The sequence below is a fragment of the Vigna angularis genome, chromosome 3, assembly GCF_016808095.1.
Source record: "Vigna angularis cultivar LongXiaoDou No.4 chromosome 3, ASM1680809v1, whole genome shotgun sequence".
Classification (NCBI taxonomy): Eukaryota; Viridiplantae; Streptophyta; class Magnoliopsida; order Fabales; family Fabaceae; genus Vigna; species Vigna angularis.
The window spans coordinates 35,092,815-35,110,531 of record NC_068972.1 but is presented as its reverse complement, the minus strand read 5'-3'; the positions used below and the strand labels follow the sequence as shown (position 1 = coordinate 35,110,531).

The 17,717-nt window shown below is 39.0% G+C and overlaps 1 protein-coding gene across 5 annotated transcripts in view; it reads right to left on the bottom strand.

The window, feature by feature from the left end:
• LOC108324864 (serine/threonine-protein kinase Aurora-3) overlaps positions 1 to 17,717 on the bottom strand; it is a 34,401-nt gene that overhangs the window by 2,474 nt on the left and 14,210 nt on the right. For 4 of the 5 annotated variants that reach the window (XR_008247634.1, XM_052874402.1, XM_017557795.2 and 1 more), the window contains exon 3: positions 12,970 to 13,065. The exons of the other annotated variant lie outside the window; for it this stretch is intronic. Coding sequence is in view for 3 of the 4 variants with exons in the window: in XM_052874402.1 (XP_052730362.1) it covers positions 12,970 to 13,065 (96 nt within the window). In the remaining variant the exon portion in view is untranslated. The remainder of the gene's footprint in view (positions 1 to 12,969; positions 13,066 to 17,717) is intronic. 5 annotated transcript variants of the gene reach the window in all.

Here is a 17,717-nt window from a genome sequence, read left to right as displayed (position 1 = left end):
CTTCCTAATTAAAGAAAATATTTATAAAATCTTTCTAATTAGAGAAAATATCTATATAATCTTCTAGTTTATTTTTAAGTATGTTGTTTACTTATTTTCCTTTTCTAGAAGATTAGATTATTACAAATAGAGGTAAGGAGAATGTAACAGACATGAATGAAAATAATAAAATTCATTTTCTTTTTCAAGATGGTATCAGAACTCCTAATCTTGGGAGTTCCATTCCGCTCATCAGTAGCCACCATCGTCGTTGTCTGCCATTACGGCTGCCGCCATAGTCGATTGGGTTTGTTGATAGGGTAGAAAGGTGTGCCCAACTCCGGCGCACACAACGCTAGAAATCGCTTTGGAAAAGACGCCGCCACACGCCACCACTATTGCCGACGCATGTAGCCCACACGCCTAGCTCCGGCGAGACCCATTCACTGCAACCATCACAGAAAGGGTCGTCGGAGCCTCTTGAGTCCATTCCACAGGTCCCTGGAGCGTCCTAGCCCAGATTTGAGTAGATCTGAGTTTTAAGTTCTGCTTCTTTTTCCCAGTGTAGCCCACACGTCTTCGTCGTCTCGAATAAGGCCACCGGTGAAACCTGATTGTGTTCCAAGGGATGTCTGAGGTAAAAATTATTCCTTTGGGTCCTAATGATGTTCCAAATGTGGTGGGTGCCTATCGGTAGGATGGTCGGAATTTCTTACAATGGATCTAGTACATTCGAAGCAAGGTTGTCAAACTCGAGAGTTTACGTAAACTCGAGAGTTTACGTAAACTCGTGAGAGTCCAATAAACTCGACTCGTAAACTCGTAAGAATTTACTTTGCATGAAAAAAATATATAAATAACATTTCTAATTCAAATAAGATAACAAAATTATATAAATTCAAATACATAAGTTCATAGAAATATTGTAAAACATAAATTGAAATGTCAAAGTCTCTATGTCTAATCCTCTAATAATGGCATCATCATCCCCATCTAACTCTTCCTTTGATGAATGTTGTGCATCCTCATTGTCCCCAAATGTTATGTTATCAAGATCAAGAGCATCTAGAGCAGGATATGTTGTTGCTCCATCTAAGTGAACATTTTCACCATCATTTTCACCTTCAACTTGTTCAATCTCAACAACATCATCTGCCTCTTCAGTTATCCATTCATCATCTGATTCAATGTCATCAAATGGAAGAGCTACAATTTTTCGAATTTGTCTACTTTTCAACTTGGAGTTATACATCACATAAACTAAATCATTCATCTTTTTTAATGCAAATGATTCTTTCTCTTCGTATAAACCTAAAATGAAATATAATATTTTTAGTGAAGATATAAACATAATAAAGAAATTTATAAATTAAAAATAATTTAAATTACCATTTCAAATGAGCTCCAATTACGCTCACATCCAAAAGAACTACAACTCAAGCTTAGAATTCGAATAACAAATCTCTTCAACTCCGGAGTTGCATCACCAAACATATCCCACCATTTCTCAGGATTTAACTCTTTCCTACACTCCTTTGCATCTTCCATTCCAAAAAGTCCTCTAGCATAATGAAATTCAACAATTTGTAAATTAATTTTTCTTCTTTCTGCCATATCTGGTATCAATCTTCTCATGCAAATGTACAATCTTTCTTTCACCTCTCCACCATCATCACATCTAAAGTTAGGTTCATAGTGGAAATGGGGTTCAAAAAATAGGCAGCTGCATGCAAAGGCCTATGAAGTTGATTATCCCATCGAGCATGAATTATTCTCCGAACCTCTTCATAACTACATCAATTATGCTATATCAGAAATAATTTCACACATAAGTAATTAAACATTGATTGAGTAAAAGTTTGAAAATTTACCTCTTTTTGATATTGTTAAAGTTAGACCTAATCTTCTCTTTTGCACAATCCATTTCTTCATAAATGAAACCCATTGCGGGTTTTACATCTGAGTCCACTAATCTTAAGACCACCATAAGAGGGGCAGCAACTTTCAAGCATGTGGAGATATTCTTCCAACACCGACTATCTAATACCACATGTTCTGCTTTTCTCCCCTCTTGTGAAGTTCCAAACTTGCTTGTCTTCCATTCCTCAGAGCTAAACATGGTCAACAATGATGCCTTCAATACATGAAGACAAGCAAGAGTTAAATAAACCGTGACAAATCTAGTCACACCCGGTCTTATCAAGTCTCTACCTTAAGTGAACTTTTTCAACAAGGAAATCAATATTGATCTTCCATAAATGTAAGTGGTAATCTTTCTTCCCTTCTTAATGGTCAATTCATGGACCTTCAAATTTTTTCAAAATCTTCAAATATCAAACCAATGCAATGTGATGCACATGGAGTCCAATACAATTTTCCCTCTTTTGCTCCAACAACTCTCCGGCTGCCTTGAAATTTGCAGCATTATCAGTGACAACTTGAACAACATTTTCTTCTCCAACAAACTCGACAACATCATCCAACATTTTGAAAACTTTATCAGCTATTTTTGAAATGTCTAAAGTGTCAAGTGAATAAAGAAAAATCATCCTTTAGAACTATTCACCAAGAAGTTGCAAATAAAACATCTTTTTCTATCCGTCCAACCATCAGACATAATTGTACATCCAGCTCTCTTCCACTCCTCCTTATATTCCTCAAGAACTACATCTATTTTCTTCACAGCTTGTTTCAAGAGCTTCTCTCTAATATCATGATAAGATGTTGGTTTGTATCCAACTCCATACTTACTAATCATTTCACACATCTTTGTAAAAGCTGAATTTCTAATTACATTAAAAGAAATTGCACTAGTGTAAAAGAATTCAGCCACATGAGCATCAACTTCTTCTTTGTATCCTTTTTTCATCATTTGATTTATAGTTGCTTGAACTCCCCCCTTGGTAGTAGTAGCAACTTTTTGTTTTCCTTTAAAATTGAATACGTTATGTCCTCCTTCAACACTCTCACTTTCTTCATCATCTTCATCAATGATATTTAACTTTCTTTTCTTTCATGAAGCATTCTTAGCTTCCACAACTATTTTTATCATCAAATTTTTTATTTCATCTGAAACAGAAGCACAAGGTTCAAAATCTTCCCTAGTTCCAAAAAGATGATGCTTAAATTTAAATATGCCTCAACTTACAATCTTTGAGCAATACTTGCATTTCACTTTTCTTCCATTGTTTGGTTGCATTACCATCAATAAAAGATATCCATTCATTCAATTCCATTCTTTTGTCATTCTTTTGTTTGTTTTGAGTGATTGAGAGGTTGTTTTAGTTACGTCTCCTACTGGGATACGTAACAGAATCTCTTGAACGAAAGCTCAAAAACCTAATCTGGTGAGCCCTAAAAACGAAGTTGTTTTATGTTTTCGAAATTTCTTCCCAAACTCGCAAAATCAGAACCAGACTCACGATTTCAGGTGAGTTTATCGAGTCTACCACCGATTCCACCAATCCTACACCAAAACCGAGTTTGCTTACAAGTTAACTCAAAAGCACTATGTGAACTCGTAAACTCGACCGAGTTAACGAGTTCACTCGCGAGTTCGATAACAGTGACTCGAAGGATTCTCAAGGGACATTCAAGACTAGATCACAAAGATAGAGGAGGGTCAGGACTAGACGACACTATTTTCCTATTTGGGACAATGAAGATTCACTAATTATGACTTGGACGTGGCATTCCATGATTCCTGAGATAAGTCGAAATTATATGTTTCATTCTTCTACCAAAGAGATATGGAATGATTTACAGAGTACTTTTTTATTAAAAAAGGATTAAGTTGCAAGCTATGACATTGAAAGCAGGATATTTAACACAAAATAGGACTCCCTTTCCATATCAGAATATCTCGGAATCCTGAATGGACTTTGGATTGAATTAGATCAATGCCAAACAATAAAGATGTGTAAAACAGATGCTGCCGCACATGTTGAAGCTGTGGAAAGAGGAAGAATCTTTAAATTTCTCCATGGCCTAAATCATGAGTACAACCTAATTTGGGTACAAATCTTAGAAAGAGAAAAATTATCATCCCTATCAAAACTATTTTTTATGGTAAGAAGGGAAAAAACTCGGAGAGTTATCATGCTTGATGGGAAGATCTCCAACACATGACAACTGGAAAGAACAAATGTTAGGGGAAAGTCATTTGAAAAAAGTAATCGCGAAGACTATTGTTCATACTGTAAAAGATCTAAACATACCAAGGAAACATGCTTCAAACTTCATGGAAGAAATAATGTTCTTGAGCACATGGGAAACAACAAAGGGTCTGCTCAAATATGGGTAAATCATACTACCTCAGAATAGGAAGCCATCATTTGATCTAGTACTTTAATAGGACTTTAAAGGTGTATGTTAGGACGAAGAAGTCAAACCAGAAGTTACAGGGCAATTAAGAGAGGTTGGATGGTTTAGGGGAGTGGTTAGTACAGTAGTTATTGGTAGTTATTATGTTTTAAAGGTTTCTTTTAAGGGGAAACGGTTCCTCTTGGTGGGTGTGATGCATTTTTTTCATAGTTTGGACAGGGTTTATCCTGTATGAAGGGATTTATTTCACTTAAGTGTTGTTGAATGTTCTCTTAATTACATTTTTCCATTAATGGTAGTGTGAATTAATGTTGAATTATAAGTTTTGAGTGTTTTATACGTATAACTGATCTGAAGACTTGTTTCTTACTCTTAAGAAACCTAACAAATTGGTTTGACCTGTTGGATACCAAAACATCGAGAGTGAGAGTCATGGAGGGTAGAATGAGCATGTTAGAGAGGACAATGGAGAAGATGAAAGAAGAATCCAGAGTCAACTTTCAAAGACTCAGTGAAATGATGGAGGATGATGTCATGCGCAAACTTAAGAATATTGAAAAGGGGTCTGAAGGGAGCAAGGATTCGATAAATGGTGCTAGAGTGGGAAGAAGGGAAGAGAGATAGACGAAGAATGGGAGGAAGATAAAACAGAGAACTAGCGGGGGTCGATGAAAAAGGTGGAACTACCTTCATTTGAAGGAAGGGATCCTATCAGATGGATTTCTAAGGCTGAAAATTTTTTGAAGTACAGGAAGTTACACCCAGGGAGAAGATTAAGTTGACATTTATTGGTATGGAAGAAGGGGCCAATCATTAGTTTTGATTTTGGAGGAAGAAAACCAACAATCCTACGTGGGAAGATCTGACAGAAGCGTTGATAAGGAGATTTGGAGGAAAGGATAGAGCAACATTGTTTGAGAAGTTGGCCGTTGTTAGACAAAAAGGAGAAATGGAGGACTATATACAAGAATTTGAAATATTAGTTGGACAAGCCACGGATTTGACGCAAGAACAGTCAATGGTATACTTCTTTGCAAGATTGCATATCAATATTAGAATCTAGATCTGACCACATAATCCCAAAGATTTAATGAGAGCAACGGAGATTGAAACGGATGTGGAAGGAGTCTCAAGGGATGTCAAGACTGGAGAACTGACAACGTTCAAGAATAATCTATATCCAAGCTAAGAGGGAATAGTTTCTCGAGTAGAAACCATGAAGGGAACTCGAACTAAACAAGGAAGCTCCAATCACTTGAGCACGACAAAGAGAGACGGAGGGGGAGTAACTTTGGAATCTAAGGTGGGCAGTTCTAGTTCAGAGGAAAACAAGACCAGGGGATTCTGAAATCTACCATATCTTGTATATATCAAGCATAGGGAAGAGAGAAGGTGCTTTCAATGTGGGGGGCCATATAGTCCTGGCCATAAATGTCCTGAAAAGAATCTTAGGGTGTTAATTTTGGGAGAGAATGAAGAGGAAGAAGAATTTGAAGACAGAGAAGAAGAGCAAAAACAGATGGAGTTATCTGTTTCTTCTGCAGGAGGGTTAACTCAAACAAATATAATGAAGTTACGAGGATGGTTGCAAGGGAGGAAATTTTGATTTTGATTGATAGTGATGTCAGTAACAACTTTATCTCTAATCAATTAGTAGTTGAACTGGGTTTGGAAGTAGATAAAACCCTTCCTTGTAAGGTTAGTTTGGGAGATGGCCATCAAAAAGTTACAAGTGGAGTTTGTAAAGATTTAATTTTGCAGATGGAAGGGCTGGAACTACAGGAAGGTTTTTTGTTATTTGAACTAGGAGGAGTGGACCTTATTTAAGGGGTGGCTTGGTTAGCAACACTTGGAGAAGTTAGAATCAATTGGAAGGAGTTAACAATAAGTTTAATTTTTCATCCAAGGAGGAAAAGAAGTGATAATCAAGGGGGATCCTTCTTTAACCAAGAAGGTTGTCTTATGAATCATTATTTTCTCCTATTCACTTAGCTTTTTGTACCAAATTTAATTATTGAATTCTGCTTAATTGTCCATTATTTTCTCAATTTTTTTATTTGGACTTAATTTGACCAGTAATTCATATTTTAATTAATTTGAATTATCTGAGCTTAATTATTCCCATTATTACTTTTAGGACAATTCTGGAATTATATTTTGGACTTCAAGAGGGCTGCCACGTCATCTACCATCGTCCACCTCAGCGTTTTATTTTAATTTCGTTTGGAATTTTATTTCCTTTGTATTTTGGGTCCGACTTAAACTTTGGGCCCATTTTTAGTATTAGGGAGAAGCCCATTTTAAGGGTTGTTGCCTAGGGTTTTGTACCCATGCAGTTGAACTTTGAAACATTTTATTCCATTCCATTGTGTTGGGATGTAAAGAGTTGCTCTGTGTTAGGTTTTTGTATTTTTCGTTTTTCAGTTTTCATTCTAATTTCGTTTTCATTGCAATTTCATTTTAATGCTCTTGCTTCTGCACTTTCATTTTCCAATTTCACGTGTTCCAGTTCATTTTCGTATTCCAATTTCGTTCTCCTTTGTCTTTGATGTTTTCCAATTCGTTTTGCTGTTTCCAATTCGTTTTAGTGAAAGCTTGAATTTGCTGGGTTGGTAACCAGGGAGATTGCATTGCTTCTTTGAGATTATTGCACTGTCATTGTGATTCTGCTCTTCATACCTTGCATCATATGTAATCTATTATGTGCTTGCAATTAGGTACACACTTAGTGGTCTAATTTGTGTTTAATCTCCGCTTAGTTGATTAGAGCCGCAGTTGCTTAATCTCTGGTGGCGCTAGAAGTGATTAAATATGTGCATTGCATTTTCTTAATTCACTATTATGAAAACCGTTTTAATCTTCACTTAGTTGATTAATTTGTGTTGGATTAGTGGTGAGAGGAGCGGATGAATTATTGCTAATCCAGGATTGGAAGCATTGCAATTGAACTAATAGCCAACCTGTTTTTAATCATTGTTTAGTTTAAGTTGTTTGCTATGTTAATTTCAATTCGTAAATCTGCTCAAAACCCCCCACTACGTGTTTGATCCTTTGACGGAACCAAAATTGGTCCTTAAGGGACGACCTAGGAGTCACATCCTAGTATACTGCACTTAATTGCACAATTCAATTTGAGTCGTGTTAGAATTATTATTAGAATGATTAGTGTGTGTGTGCTGTCAGTATGAGTTGTGTGTGAGCTGTATGTGTGAGTTGTATTCCAACCAAAGTGAGTTGGAAAGCAAATGAGTAGTTACTTTCTTCCCTTATAAATGTAATGCTAATGTAAGAGAAGGAATTAAGCCCTCTCATTCAATAATATGTATTTATGATTTCTGTGTTCATTCAATATGGTATCAGAGCGGGTCGATCCCGCTCTGGTTTTTCTTTCCTCAGTTGAGCTATCAGATATAGCTCCACCATTATCACTCATCATCTACCATAATCATATATCAACCTCTTTTTTTTTCAAACTTTATTCACTGTTTGGCACACTCATCACCACATATCGCCACCGTCCGTCAACCGTCTGCCGCCATCCGCCGCCGTCCGCCACCATCGGTCAACCCAGTTTCGTCCGGCGACCAGCAGATCTGGAGTGCCTCTCCGAGTGACAGATAACCCTGCTGGAATCAGTCTAAAATGCACCACCTATCTCCAGCTGAGCTTCGGCGCGTACTGTTCACGCGCCGCCGTTCCGACGTCTGTTTCGTCCGGCGACCAGCAGAAATGGAGCGCCTCTCCGAGCGACAGATAACCCCACTGGAATCAGTCCAAAAATCCTCTCCACGCGCCTCCACGCGCCACCTTTCTCCAGCTGAGCTTGGGCGCGTACTGTTCACGCGCCACCGTTCCGACGTCGGAATCACTTCGTGCTGCTTCCAGTCAACTCGCCGCAGCCATTTCTGAGTTTCAGGACTTCAGATTCATAGACACCGTGCAATGGCAACTGGCAGCATTATCTCATTGTCAGGAAGTCCCAATATCACTTCTGAAAAACTGAATGGAAAAAATTATTTATCTTGGTCCGCTGCTGTTGAAATGTGGTTTCTTGGTCACGAATGTTATGATCATCTTGAGCAAGATGGAACACACGTACCAGCTGAAAAAGCAGATCAATGGAAAGAAGCAGATTTCCAACTGTGTGCTTTGTTGTGGCAATCCGTAGAACCACAAATCTTCATATCCCTTAGAGCTTTCAAGACATGTCACTCTTTTTGGAAGAAAGCTCAAAGCATTTATGCCAATGACATTCAACGTCTGTATGACACGGCAAATAAACTTGCATCCCTTAAAATGGAAAACCATGATATGGTATCCTTTATGGCTGAAGCCCAATCCGCTACTGAAGAATTGCAGATGTTTTTAGAAGCAGGATCTTCTGAAGATATCAAAACAAGGTTAGACAAGTATTATATGGTAATGATTCTTCGAGCTCTGCATCCCGACCTTGCTCATATCCGAGATCAACTTCTAACCAGTCATGAAGTTCCCTCCATGGAATCCTTGACCACACGTCTTCTTCGGGTTTCGATGCCACACCCTCAAGAAACTTTTGGGGTTGTAGAGCAATCTGTCATGCTTATCGCACGCGGAAGAGGACGTGGTACTAGAGGAGGAGGATGTGGAGATCGAGGGCGAGGTCCGTGCACATATTGCAAAAGGATGGGTCATACTCAAGAGAATTGCTACTTATTGCATGGTTTTCCTCAAAAAATCGCTAATATCTCTCAGTCTAACCCTTCAGATTCAAAATTTACTGAAGATGAATATCAAGAGTACCTACGGTTAAAATCCAATAGCATGCCACAAACATCTTCAAGTACAGCGTGCATTTCTCAATCTCCCAAAGATCAAACTTCATGGGTAATTGATTTGGGTGCTTCTGATCATATCTCCGGTAATACCTCTTTGTTCTCAACCCTTTCTTTTCAAGAAAAATCTCATTTAATAACCCTTGCAAATGGTTCAAAAGTCTCATCAAAGGGCATTGGTCATGTCTCCCTGTCTCCATCCTTAAATCTTCAATCTGTTCTATTTGTTCCTAATTGTCCTTTCAATTTGATTTCCTTGAGTCAGTTAACCAAATCATTAAATTGTTCAATAACCTTTGATAACAACTCCTTTGTTATACAGGAGCGTGGGACAGGGAAACGGATTGGAGAAGGATATGAAGCGGGAGGATTATACCATTTTGGATCTCATCCCCATGTGTCATGTGTTGCAGCTCCTACTCTTAAACTGTTACACGATCGGTTTGGTCATCCTCATTTGTTAAAATTAAAAAAACTGTTCCCTGAACTTGGTAATGTCAATAGTTTAGAATGTGAGTCATGTCAACTCGGAAAACACGTTCGGTCTTCCTTTCCTAAAAGGTCACAAACAACGTGTGATTCTAGTTTTTCCATTATCCATTCTGATATTTGGGGACCTAGTCGTGTCTCGTCTTTTGGTTTTCGGTATTTTGTTACTTTCATTGATGAATATTCAAGATGTACTTGGGTTTATCTTATGAAAGATCGTTCTGAATTGTTATCCATCTTTACTTCTTTTTTAAATGAAATCAAAAATCAATTTGGCCAAGTTATCAAGATTCTAAGAAGTGACAATGCAAAAGAATACTTCTCTTCAAATTTCTCTGCAGTTTTAAACTCTCATGGTATACTACATCAGTCTACTTGTCCTCATACACCACAACAAAATGGTATAGCAGAAAGAAAAAACCGACACTTGATTGAAACTACCCGTACTCTTTTGCTTAGTACCCATATTCCCACTCATCACTGGGGCGATGTCGTTTTAACTGCATGTTATCTTATTAATAGGATGCCCTTTTCTTCTCTTAATCATAAAAATCCTTTTTCCATTCTTTTTCCCAACCAACCTCTCTTTCACACCTCTCCTCGAATCTTTGGTTGCGTATGTTTTGTTCATGACATGTCTCCTGGACTAGATAAGCTTTCAGCTCGCACAATCAAATGTGTCTTCTTGGGATATTCACGGCTTCAAAAAGGTTATAGGTGTTACTCTCCTGAAACTAAAAAGTACTTTATGTCTGCAAATGTTACCTTTTATGAACAAACTCCCTACTTCACTTCATCTGAACAAGAGATTGAGGTTATCCAACAGGTCCTTCCTCTTCCCATGATTGAGTCAAATATTCCTCCTGTGTCTCCAACTCAGCGTCCTAGTTCCCCTGAACCATCATCTCCCAACGTTACACAGGTAGAATATCCAGAAAATGGTGAATCCTCTCCTTCAGATTCTTCCTCACCGTCACTTACTCCCACGACTCCCGAAGATGATTCAGGTTGGCCCATTGCTCTTCGGAAAGGTACTCGTTCCACTCGCAACCCACATCTAATCTATAACTTTCTTAGTTATCACAGATTATCTCCTTCCTATTGTGCACTTATATCTTCAGTGTCTTCAGTTCATATACCTAAAAATATGGAAGAAGCACTTGCTCATCCTGGTTGGCGAGAGGCCATGATTGCAGAAATCCAAGCTCTCGAACAAAATAAAACTTGGGAGTTGGTACCTCTTCCACAGGGTAAAAAGGCAGTTGGTTGTCGATGAGTGTATACAGTTAAAGTTGATTCAAACGGCAACATTGATCGTCTCAAAGCTCGTTTAGTTGCTAAAGGATACACTCAAGTTTATGGCATTGATTATTGTGAGACTTTCTCTCCTGTGGCCAAGATGTCTACTATTCGTCTATTCTTTGCAATGGCAGCTATTCGTCACTGACCACTTCATCAACTAGATATAAAAAATGCCTTCCTTCATGGTGATCTTGAGGACGAAGTTTATATGGAGCAACCTCCAGGGTTTGTTGCTCAGGGAAAGTATGGAATGGTATGCAAATTGCATCGCTCTCTATATGGTCTCAAGCAGTCACCACGTGCTTGGTTTGGAAAATTCAGCTCTATTGTTCAACAATTTGGCTTGAAACAAAGTGAAGCAGATCATTCAGTTTTTTACTGTACTACATCTCTTGGGAAATGTGTTTATCTAATAGTATATGTTGATGATATAGTCATTACAGGAAATGATGTTGTTGGAATATCTCAGCTGAAGAAACACTTATGCAAACATTTCCAAACCAAAGATCTTGGAAGCCTCAAATACTTCTTAGGCATTGAAGTAGCTCGGTCAAAAGATGGAATTGTTGTCTCTCAAAGGAAATATGCTCTTGATATATTACAAGAGACAGGAATGATTGATTGTAGACTAATAGACAGTCCTATGGACCCAAATCAAAAATTAGCTTCAAGCGAAGGTGAATTGTTCTCCGATCCAAAAAGATACAGAAGACTTGTTGGAAAACTGATTTATCTCACTATTACAAGACCGGATCTATCTTTTGCAGTTGGAGTGGTCAGTCAATTCATGCAGGCTCCATGTCTTGGCCATTGGAATGCTATCATTCGTATTCTAAGATACCTAAAAAAGGCTCCTGGACAAGGGTTGTTATATGAAGATAAAGGAAGCATTCAAGTCTCTGGATACTATGATGCAGATTGGGCAGGCTCGCCTATTGATAGACAGTCTACTACTGGATATTGTGTTCTCCTTGGGGGAAATATCATTTCATGGAAGAGTAAGAAACAAAATGTAGTAGCCCGATCAACAGCTGAAGCTGAATATAGGGCTATGGCATCACTAACAAGTGAATTTATATGGGTGAAGCAATTTCTTCAAGAGCTCAATTTCTATAACATTCAAACCATGAAGATGTATTGCGATAATCAAGCTGCTCTCCACATTGCATCAAACCCAGTGTTTCACGAGAGGACCAAACATATAGAAATTGACTGCCATTTTGTTAGGGAAAAATTGTTGTCCAAAGAAATTTGTACTGAGTTTGTTGGGTCAAATGATCAACTTGCAGATATGTTAACTAAGACCTTAAGAGGACTTAGAATTGAATTCATTAGTTCCAAGCTTGGTACATACAATTTATATGCTCCAGCTTGAGGAAGAGTGTTAGAATTATTATTAGAATGATTAGTGTGTGTGCTGTCAGTATGAGTTGTGTGTGAGCTGTGTGTGTGAGTTGTATTCCAACCAAAGTGAGTTGGAAAGCAAATGGGTAGTTACTTTCTTCCCTTATAAATGTAATGCTAATGTAGGAGAAGGAATTAAGCCCTCTCATTCAATAATATGTATTTATGATTTCTGTGTTCATTCAATAAGTCGAGTGCGGCCTCGACATCAAATTTGGTGTCGTCGCCGGGGACCAATGTTCTGTCTTATGTTTTGTTTAGTGTGTGTGTGTTCTGTTTTTAATATCTGTGTTTGTGTCGTTAGTGTTTGTTGTGTTCTGTTTGGTGTGTTCTGTTTGGTGTGTTTGTGTAGTTAGTGTGTGTTACGTTCTCTTTTTAATTTCAGTATGTTTTTTCCTTATTTTCTTTTTTTAGAAGATTAGATTGTTACAAATAAAGGTAAGGAGAATGTAATAGACATGAATGAAAATAATAAAATTCATTTTCTTTTTCAAGAAAGGGCATTAGAGATTTGACATCAATATCTTTTAGCATTACAGCAAAAACAGATTCGAGCACCTACACTAAAACTCTAGGCACGAGAGTTCCAAACATTGCCATAAGTGAACACTAGTGTGGAAAAATACATCGTTGGCGGAGGAAAGATATTTTAGCATACCTCGTGATCCAGCAACAAATTTTCAGGCTTGATATCCCTATGAATAACATGCTTCTCGTGGCAATAAGCCAACGCCTTTGTAAGGCTCAAAATATACTGGAATTATAAAAATAAAAGACGAGTTATGAGTCAACATAAAACAATTTACCTCAATAAAGGAGCAAACAAAGATAATGACACAAAGTGATAGCATGTCAGAGTAATCAAGGCCCACCAGAAAAATATGAAAGCCCATATGGTTCAAAGAGTACATCTAGGTATTAGTTGTTATTATGTTACACTTGGAAATATTTTATGCTAGAATAAGCAACAGATGCCTCTTAGGGTCTTATTCACCAAAATAATTCAAGGTATTTATAAGACCTATCCATGTAACAAGAAAGATAGAGAGTAAAATTTGCATTTTCTTCATATCTTTCATCAGTTTATTTTCATCTTCTTTCCGGTGCATAACATTCTGGTGCTTTCAATGACCTACTTCCATGTCTCCTAAACCAAAAAATGACCTAGATGAAACCTTGGATACCTTTTTGGACAAATTAGCCAACCTTCAAACACAACTTCTCACTACTCAAGACCACGATGGTCGCTACATCACCCTTCAACAAGCTTTGGAATCTCATCAAACGGCTTTGGAAACCAAGCTCGACACCATCAACCATGCGCTCACTACTTTACTATCCACCTTATCTTCTCATACTACTACCACAATACCACCCCACAATATACCTTTTGACACTCTTCAATATGTCCATAGGCACCACGCCTTCCACTCCACCCCAATTCCCAATATTTTCCAGACCATTTTTACTACAGCAACAACCACCACCATTCCACCTTTTCACTCTCCTCCACCATCAATCCCTTCCCCTATCTATCCACCAAAAATCCATATGTTTCTTTTTTATGGAACAGATTCCTTAGATTGGCTATTTCAAGCTGACCAATTTTTTGAATTTTATAATATTTCTTAGGATTTTTTATTAAACATGTTTGTTCTTTATATGAAAGGCGAGATACTCAGTTGGCTCAAGTGGATGTACTAGAATCAACAACTCAGTGATTGGAATTGTTTCAATCATGCTCTAGAACTTCGTTTTGGCCCATCAACATATGCCAACAATTAGGCCAAGCTATTCAAACTCTGCAAACATGGCACTGTTACAGCATATCAAACAGATTTGCAAAACTTTCAAAGTGTTTTGGGCCTCACTCCCGAGATGATACTTAATTGTCTAATCTCTGGCCTCATCCCTCAGATTCACAGAGTAGTCGTCCTTCAACCCACTTCAATCACCCAAGCTCTATGTCTTGCCAAGCTTTTGGAATCTAAAATAACGATTCCAATACATGAACCCTAAACACCCTTCCTCAACCCTCCTAAAGTCCCTTACCACAAACTCAAAGTCCATCTTCAACACTGATAGGTTTCTGAATATGAAACCTATCTAAACTCTACACACACACCCAAACAAGAACACAGATGACAAAAGAATGAATTTGTATTGATATCTCTTCCACTGTACAGTCCCAACGCCTCCAAGGGAGCCCAATTCCCCCTCCACAGGATAAAAGAGTCCTGTCTATACAATGAAAACAAAAACTAACTCTGTCACAATACAACAGCTCTTTATATGAGCTCTTTTCCCGCCCCCCTAACTGTTATTACAGTTAAGTTTCATTAATTCTTCTCTCCCCCTCTCATAGCTCTTCTCTTTCTCTCATAAACCCTCCATATCCTATCATTATCCACCGCCTGATGATCAACCTTGTACTCAAGGTTGAAATTAGGAAACTGATCATGGATAGTCACAATGTCTGCTCCTGAAAGACCCCTGCATACTGCTCCAACACTTGCTCCAACTCTTCCTTTTGTTCCCTCGTCAGCCCTTGACTAGCGTTATCCTCCCCACTCATCTCTGTCCGCCCCAAACTCCATTCTAATGTAACAGCCTCCACTTCCTTCATTTTTAACACTGCTTCTTGTTCTACTACTTCTCTTGCAAGTGTGGGATCTCCCTGGATGGTCACCTTTTTCCCCCTTGCCTAAAAGCCATTGTTAGCTTCCCCCAATTGATGGTAACCTCCCCTAGTTTGGCCAGTGAGTCCACCCCCAATATCAAATCAACCCCTCCTAACTCGAACAAATAAAATTGTTCCTCTATCTCTGTTTCCCCCATCTGTAACGAGACTCCCCTGCAACATCCTTGGGTTCTCTTCTTTTGACCGTCACCTAGACACACTTGATAGGGTCATGTGTCCTCCACTGGCAGTCCCAAGTCCTCCACTAATTCCTTAGCTATGAAGTTGTGGCTAGCGCCACTCTCAATCAAGATCAGTGATAACGATTGATTTTACCGTTATCTGTGACGCAATTTTGATAATAAATCAACCCTTTCTGACTTTGAAGCTTGCTTAAACTCTTGTTTTTTAGTTTAATTTTGTGAATAAGTGAATCGAGGTTATACTTAATGATTTTATCACTAAATTCCCTCAATTTTGTCGGTTATTGGTATGTTTTGGAAGAGGAGTAAAGTATCAAGGAGTTGGAACTCAAGAAGGACAACAAAAGCACAAGAAGAGAAGGCTGCAAAAGGCTTAAAGGACGCTTGGTTGCCCTTTTTTGGGGCACTGGGCGCTAGTTGTCACGCAACCACGCCTGGTTGCCCTCTTTAGGGGCCCTCAGCGCTAATGGTCACGCAGGATGCTTGCTTACCTCTTCTGGGGCGCTCAGCGGAGATGTCACGTAGTCACGACTGCTTGCCCTCCTCTGGGGCGCTCAACGCCAATTTCATGCACCGTAGGACGCCTGGTTTCCCTCAACCAGGGTATTGAGCACCAGTCTCCTCGCAACTCACCTGCTTGCCCCTAGTTAGGGCGTTGAGCGCTGGCGACGTAGGCTTATGGGCCACTTTTGATCTATTTAAGGGTTTGCTCGCATTAGGGTTCACATCTTTTGACGGCTGAAGCACAGAAACTCTATTTTCGACACTTTTGAGGCAGATTGGGCATGCGAGAGCTTTCCTTATCTCTTTCTAGGTTTTCCATCTCATTTTCATTCTTCCATTGTAAGCCAAGGTTCTCCATGACAATGGAGAATTAAACTCATTTGTTGTTGGGGAAGATGTAACCTCTGAATTTCATGTATTTGAACATGTTTTAAATATTTTATGCTTCTTTCATTGAATGTTAGTGATTTTCTCCTATTCGTAATGCTTGTCTTGTTTTGGCCATTCATGACTCGATGTTTGATTTATTTGAGTATTGGGAAATATCTTATGAATCATGATCTGGAGAATTTCACCCAAAGGGAATATTGCCTAGGGATAGGGATAGGACGTTTGGTTGTCTAAGCTTCTTTTCGTAATGCGGAATTGGTTATTAGGGATTCAAGGGATTGAGGTCTAATAATTAAGGCTAGGCTTTTTACGCCGAGGGATCGAGTTCTAAGTTATTTCGTAAATGACATTAACATTCCAATGAAGAAGATGAGTTCTAATATGCATGAAAGTGAAGTAGGTGAAATCTAAACCCCAACAACATCATCATCTCATATCATTCAATATCATTTATTTATTCTTGTTTTAGCCTCAATTGCAATTTTACATTCTGTTATTATGTTTCCTTTTATTGCATTAAAAATTAATTCAAATAAATTGTTCTTCAGTCTTAATTAGTTAAGGTATTACATAATTGTTTAGTAACATGAGTCTCTTAGAAAACGATACTTGGTCTTACCATTTATTATTACTTTATACGATTTGGTACACTTGTCGAACCATTAACAATCAGCACCCTCCTTCCTCTTACCCACCCTTGCAGCTTCATTGTTTTGGGTTGGGTGAGGCCTCCCGCCGAGAACGAAGAGAGTTCCATCTGCTTTTGAACCATCTCTTCTGCCCGTTCCTCTTCGGTCTCCTCCTCCTCCTCGTCTTCCCCTAGAATCACTACTCTTAGACTCCTTTCAGGGCATCGATGGCCCAGACTATAGGGACCCCCACAGTGAAGACACCTTCCCTCCTCCCTTCGTTTGATATACTTAGGGTATGGCAGGTTTTTACTACCATGCCTCTGCCGCGAGCGTTGCTCACCATGTTGCTCCCCGTTCTTGACGCCACCGCTCCCAGAGTTCCCTTTTTCTTGGTCGCACTTTCGTTCTCATGATCCCCTACCTTCCATGACTGTAGCAGGAAGGATCCGATCTTGTAATCGTTCCCATACTTCCCTAATATTGCCCCCACGATTGACCACTCTTGGCCATCGTTCCTCCATTTGTTTTTGCCCCTTGGTGCGCCTCTTCCACATCCTGCGCGACTTCCATGGCATTCAGCAAATCTTTCGGGTTGTGCGGTCGAATTTGACTCTTTACGTCGCCTTGCAAGCCAGCGAAGAAATATCCTAGGAGTTGGTCTTCCAGTCACCCCCTTCGTCTGCGCTACCAACATCTCAAACTCCTGGATGTATTCATCCACTGAGTCTTTCTATTTGATCGCGACGAGTCTCTCAAACACGTTTCCTCTGTCTCGTCCGCCAAATCGCCTCACCAAAGCTTCCTGCAGTTCCTCCCAAGAAGGATTATTGGCCTTGGCTCTCCAAAATCAGAACCAGTAACTAGCACTCCCCTCCATGCATATGTAAGCCAATCGAAGTCTCTCTCTCCCCGTGGCGTTCTGTATGTCGAAAAACTTCTCGGCTCTAGAAACCCAGCCTAGTGGGTCAAGTGTGACATCCCAATTATATACGTCATG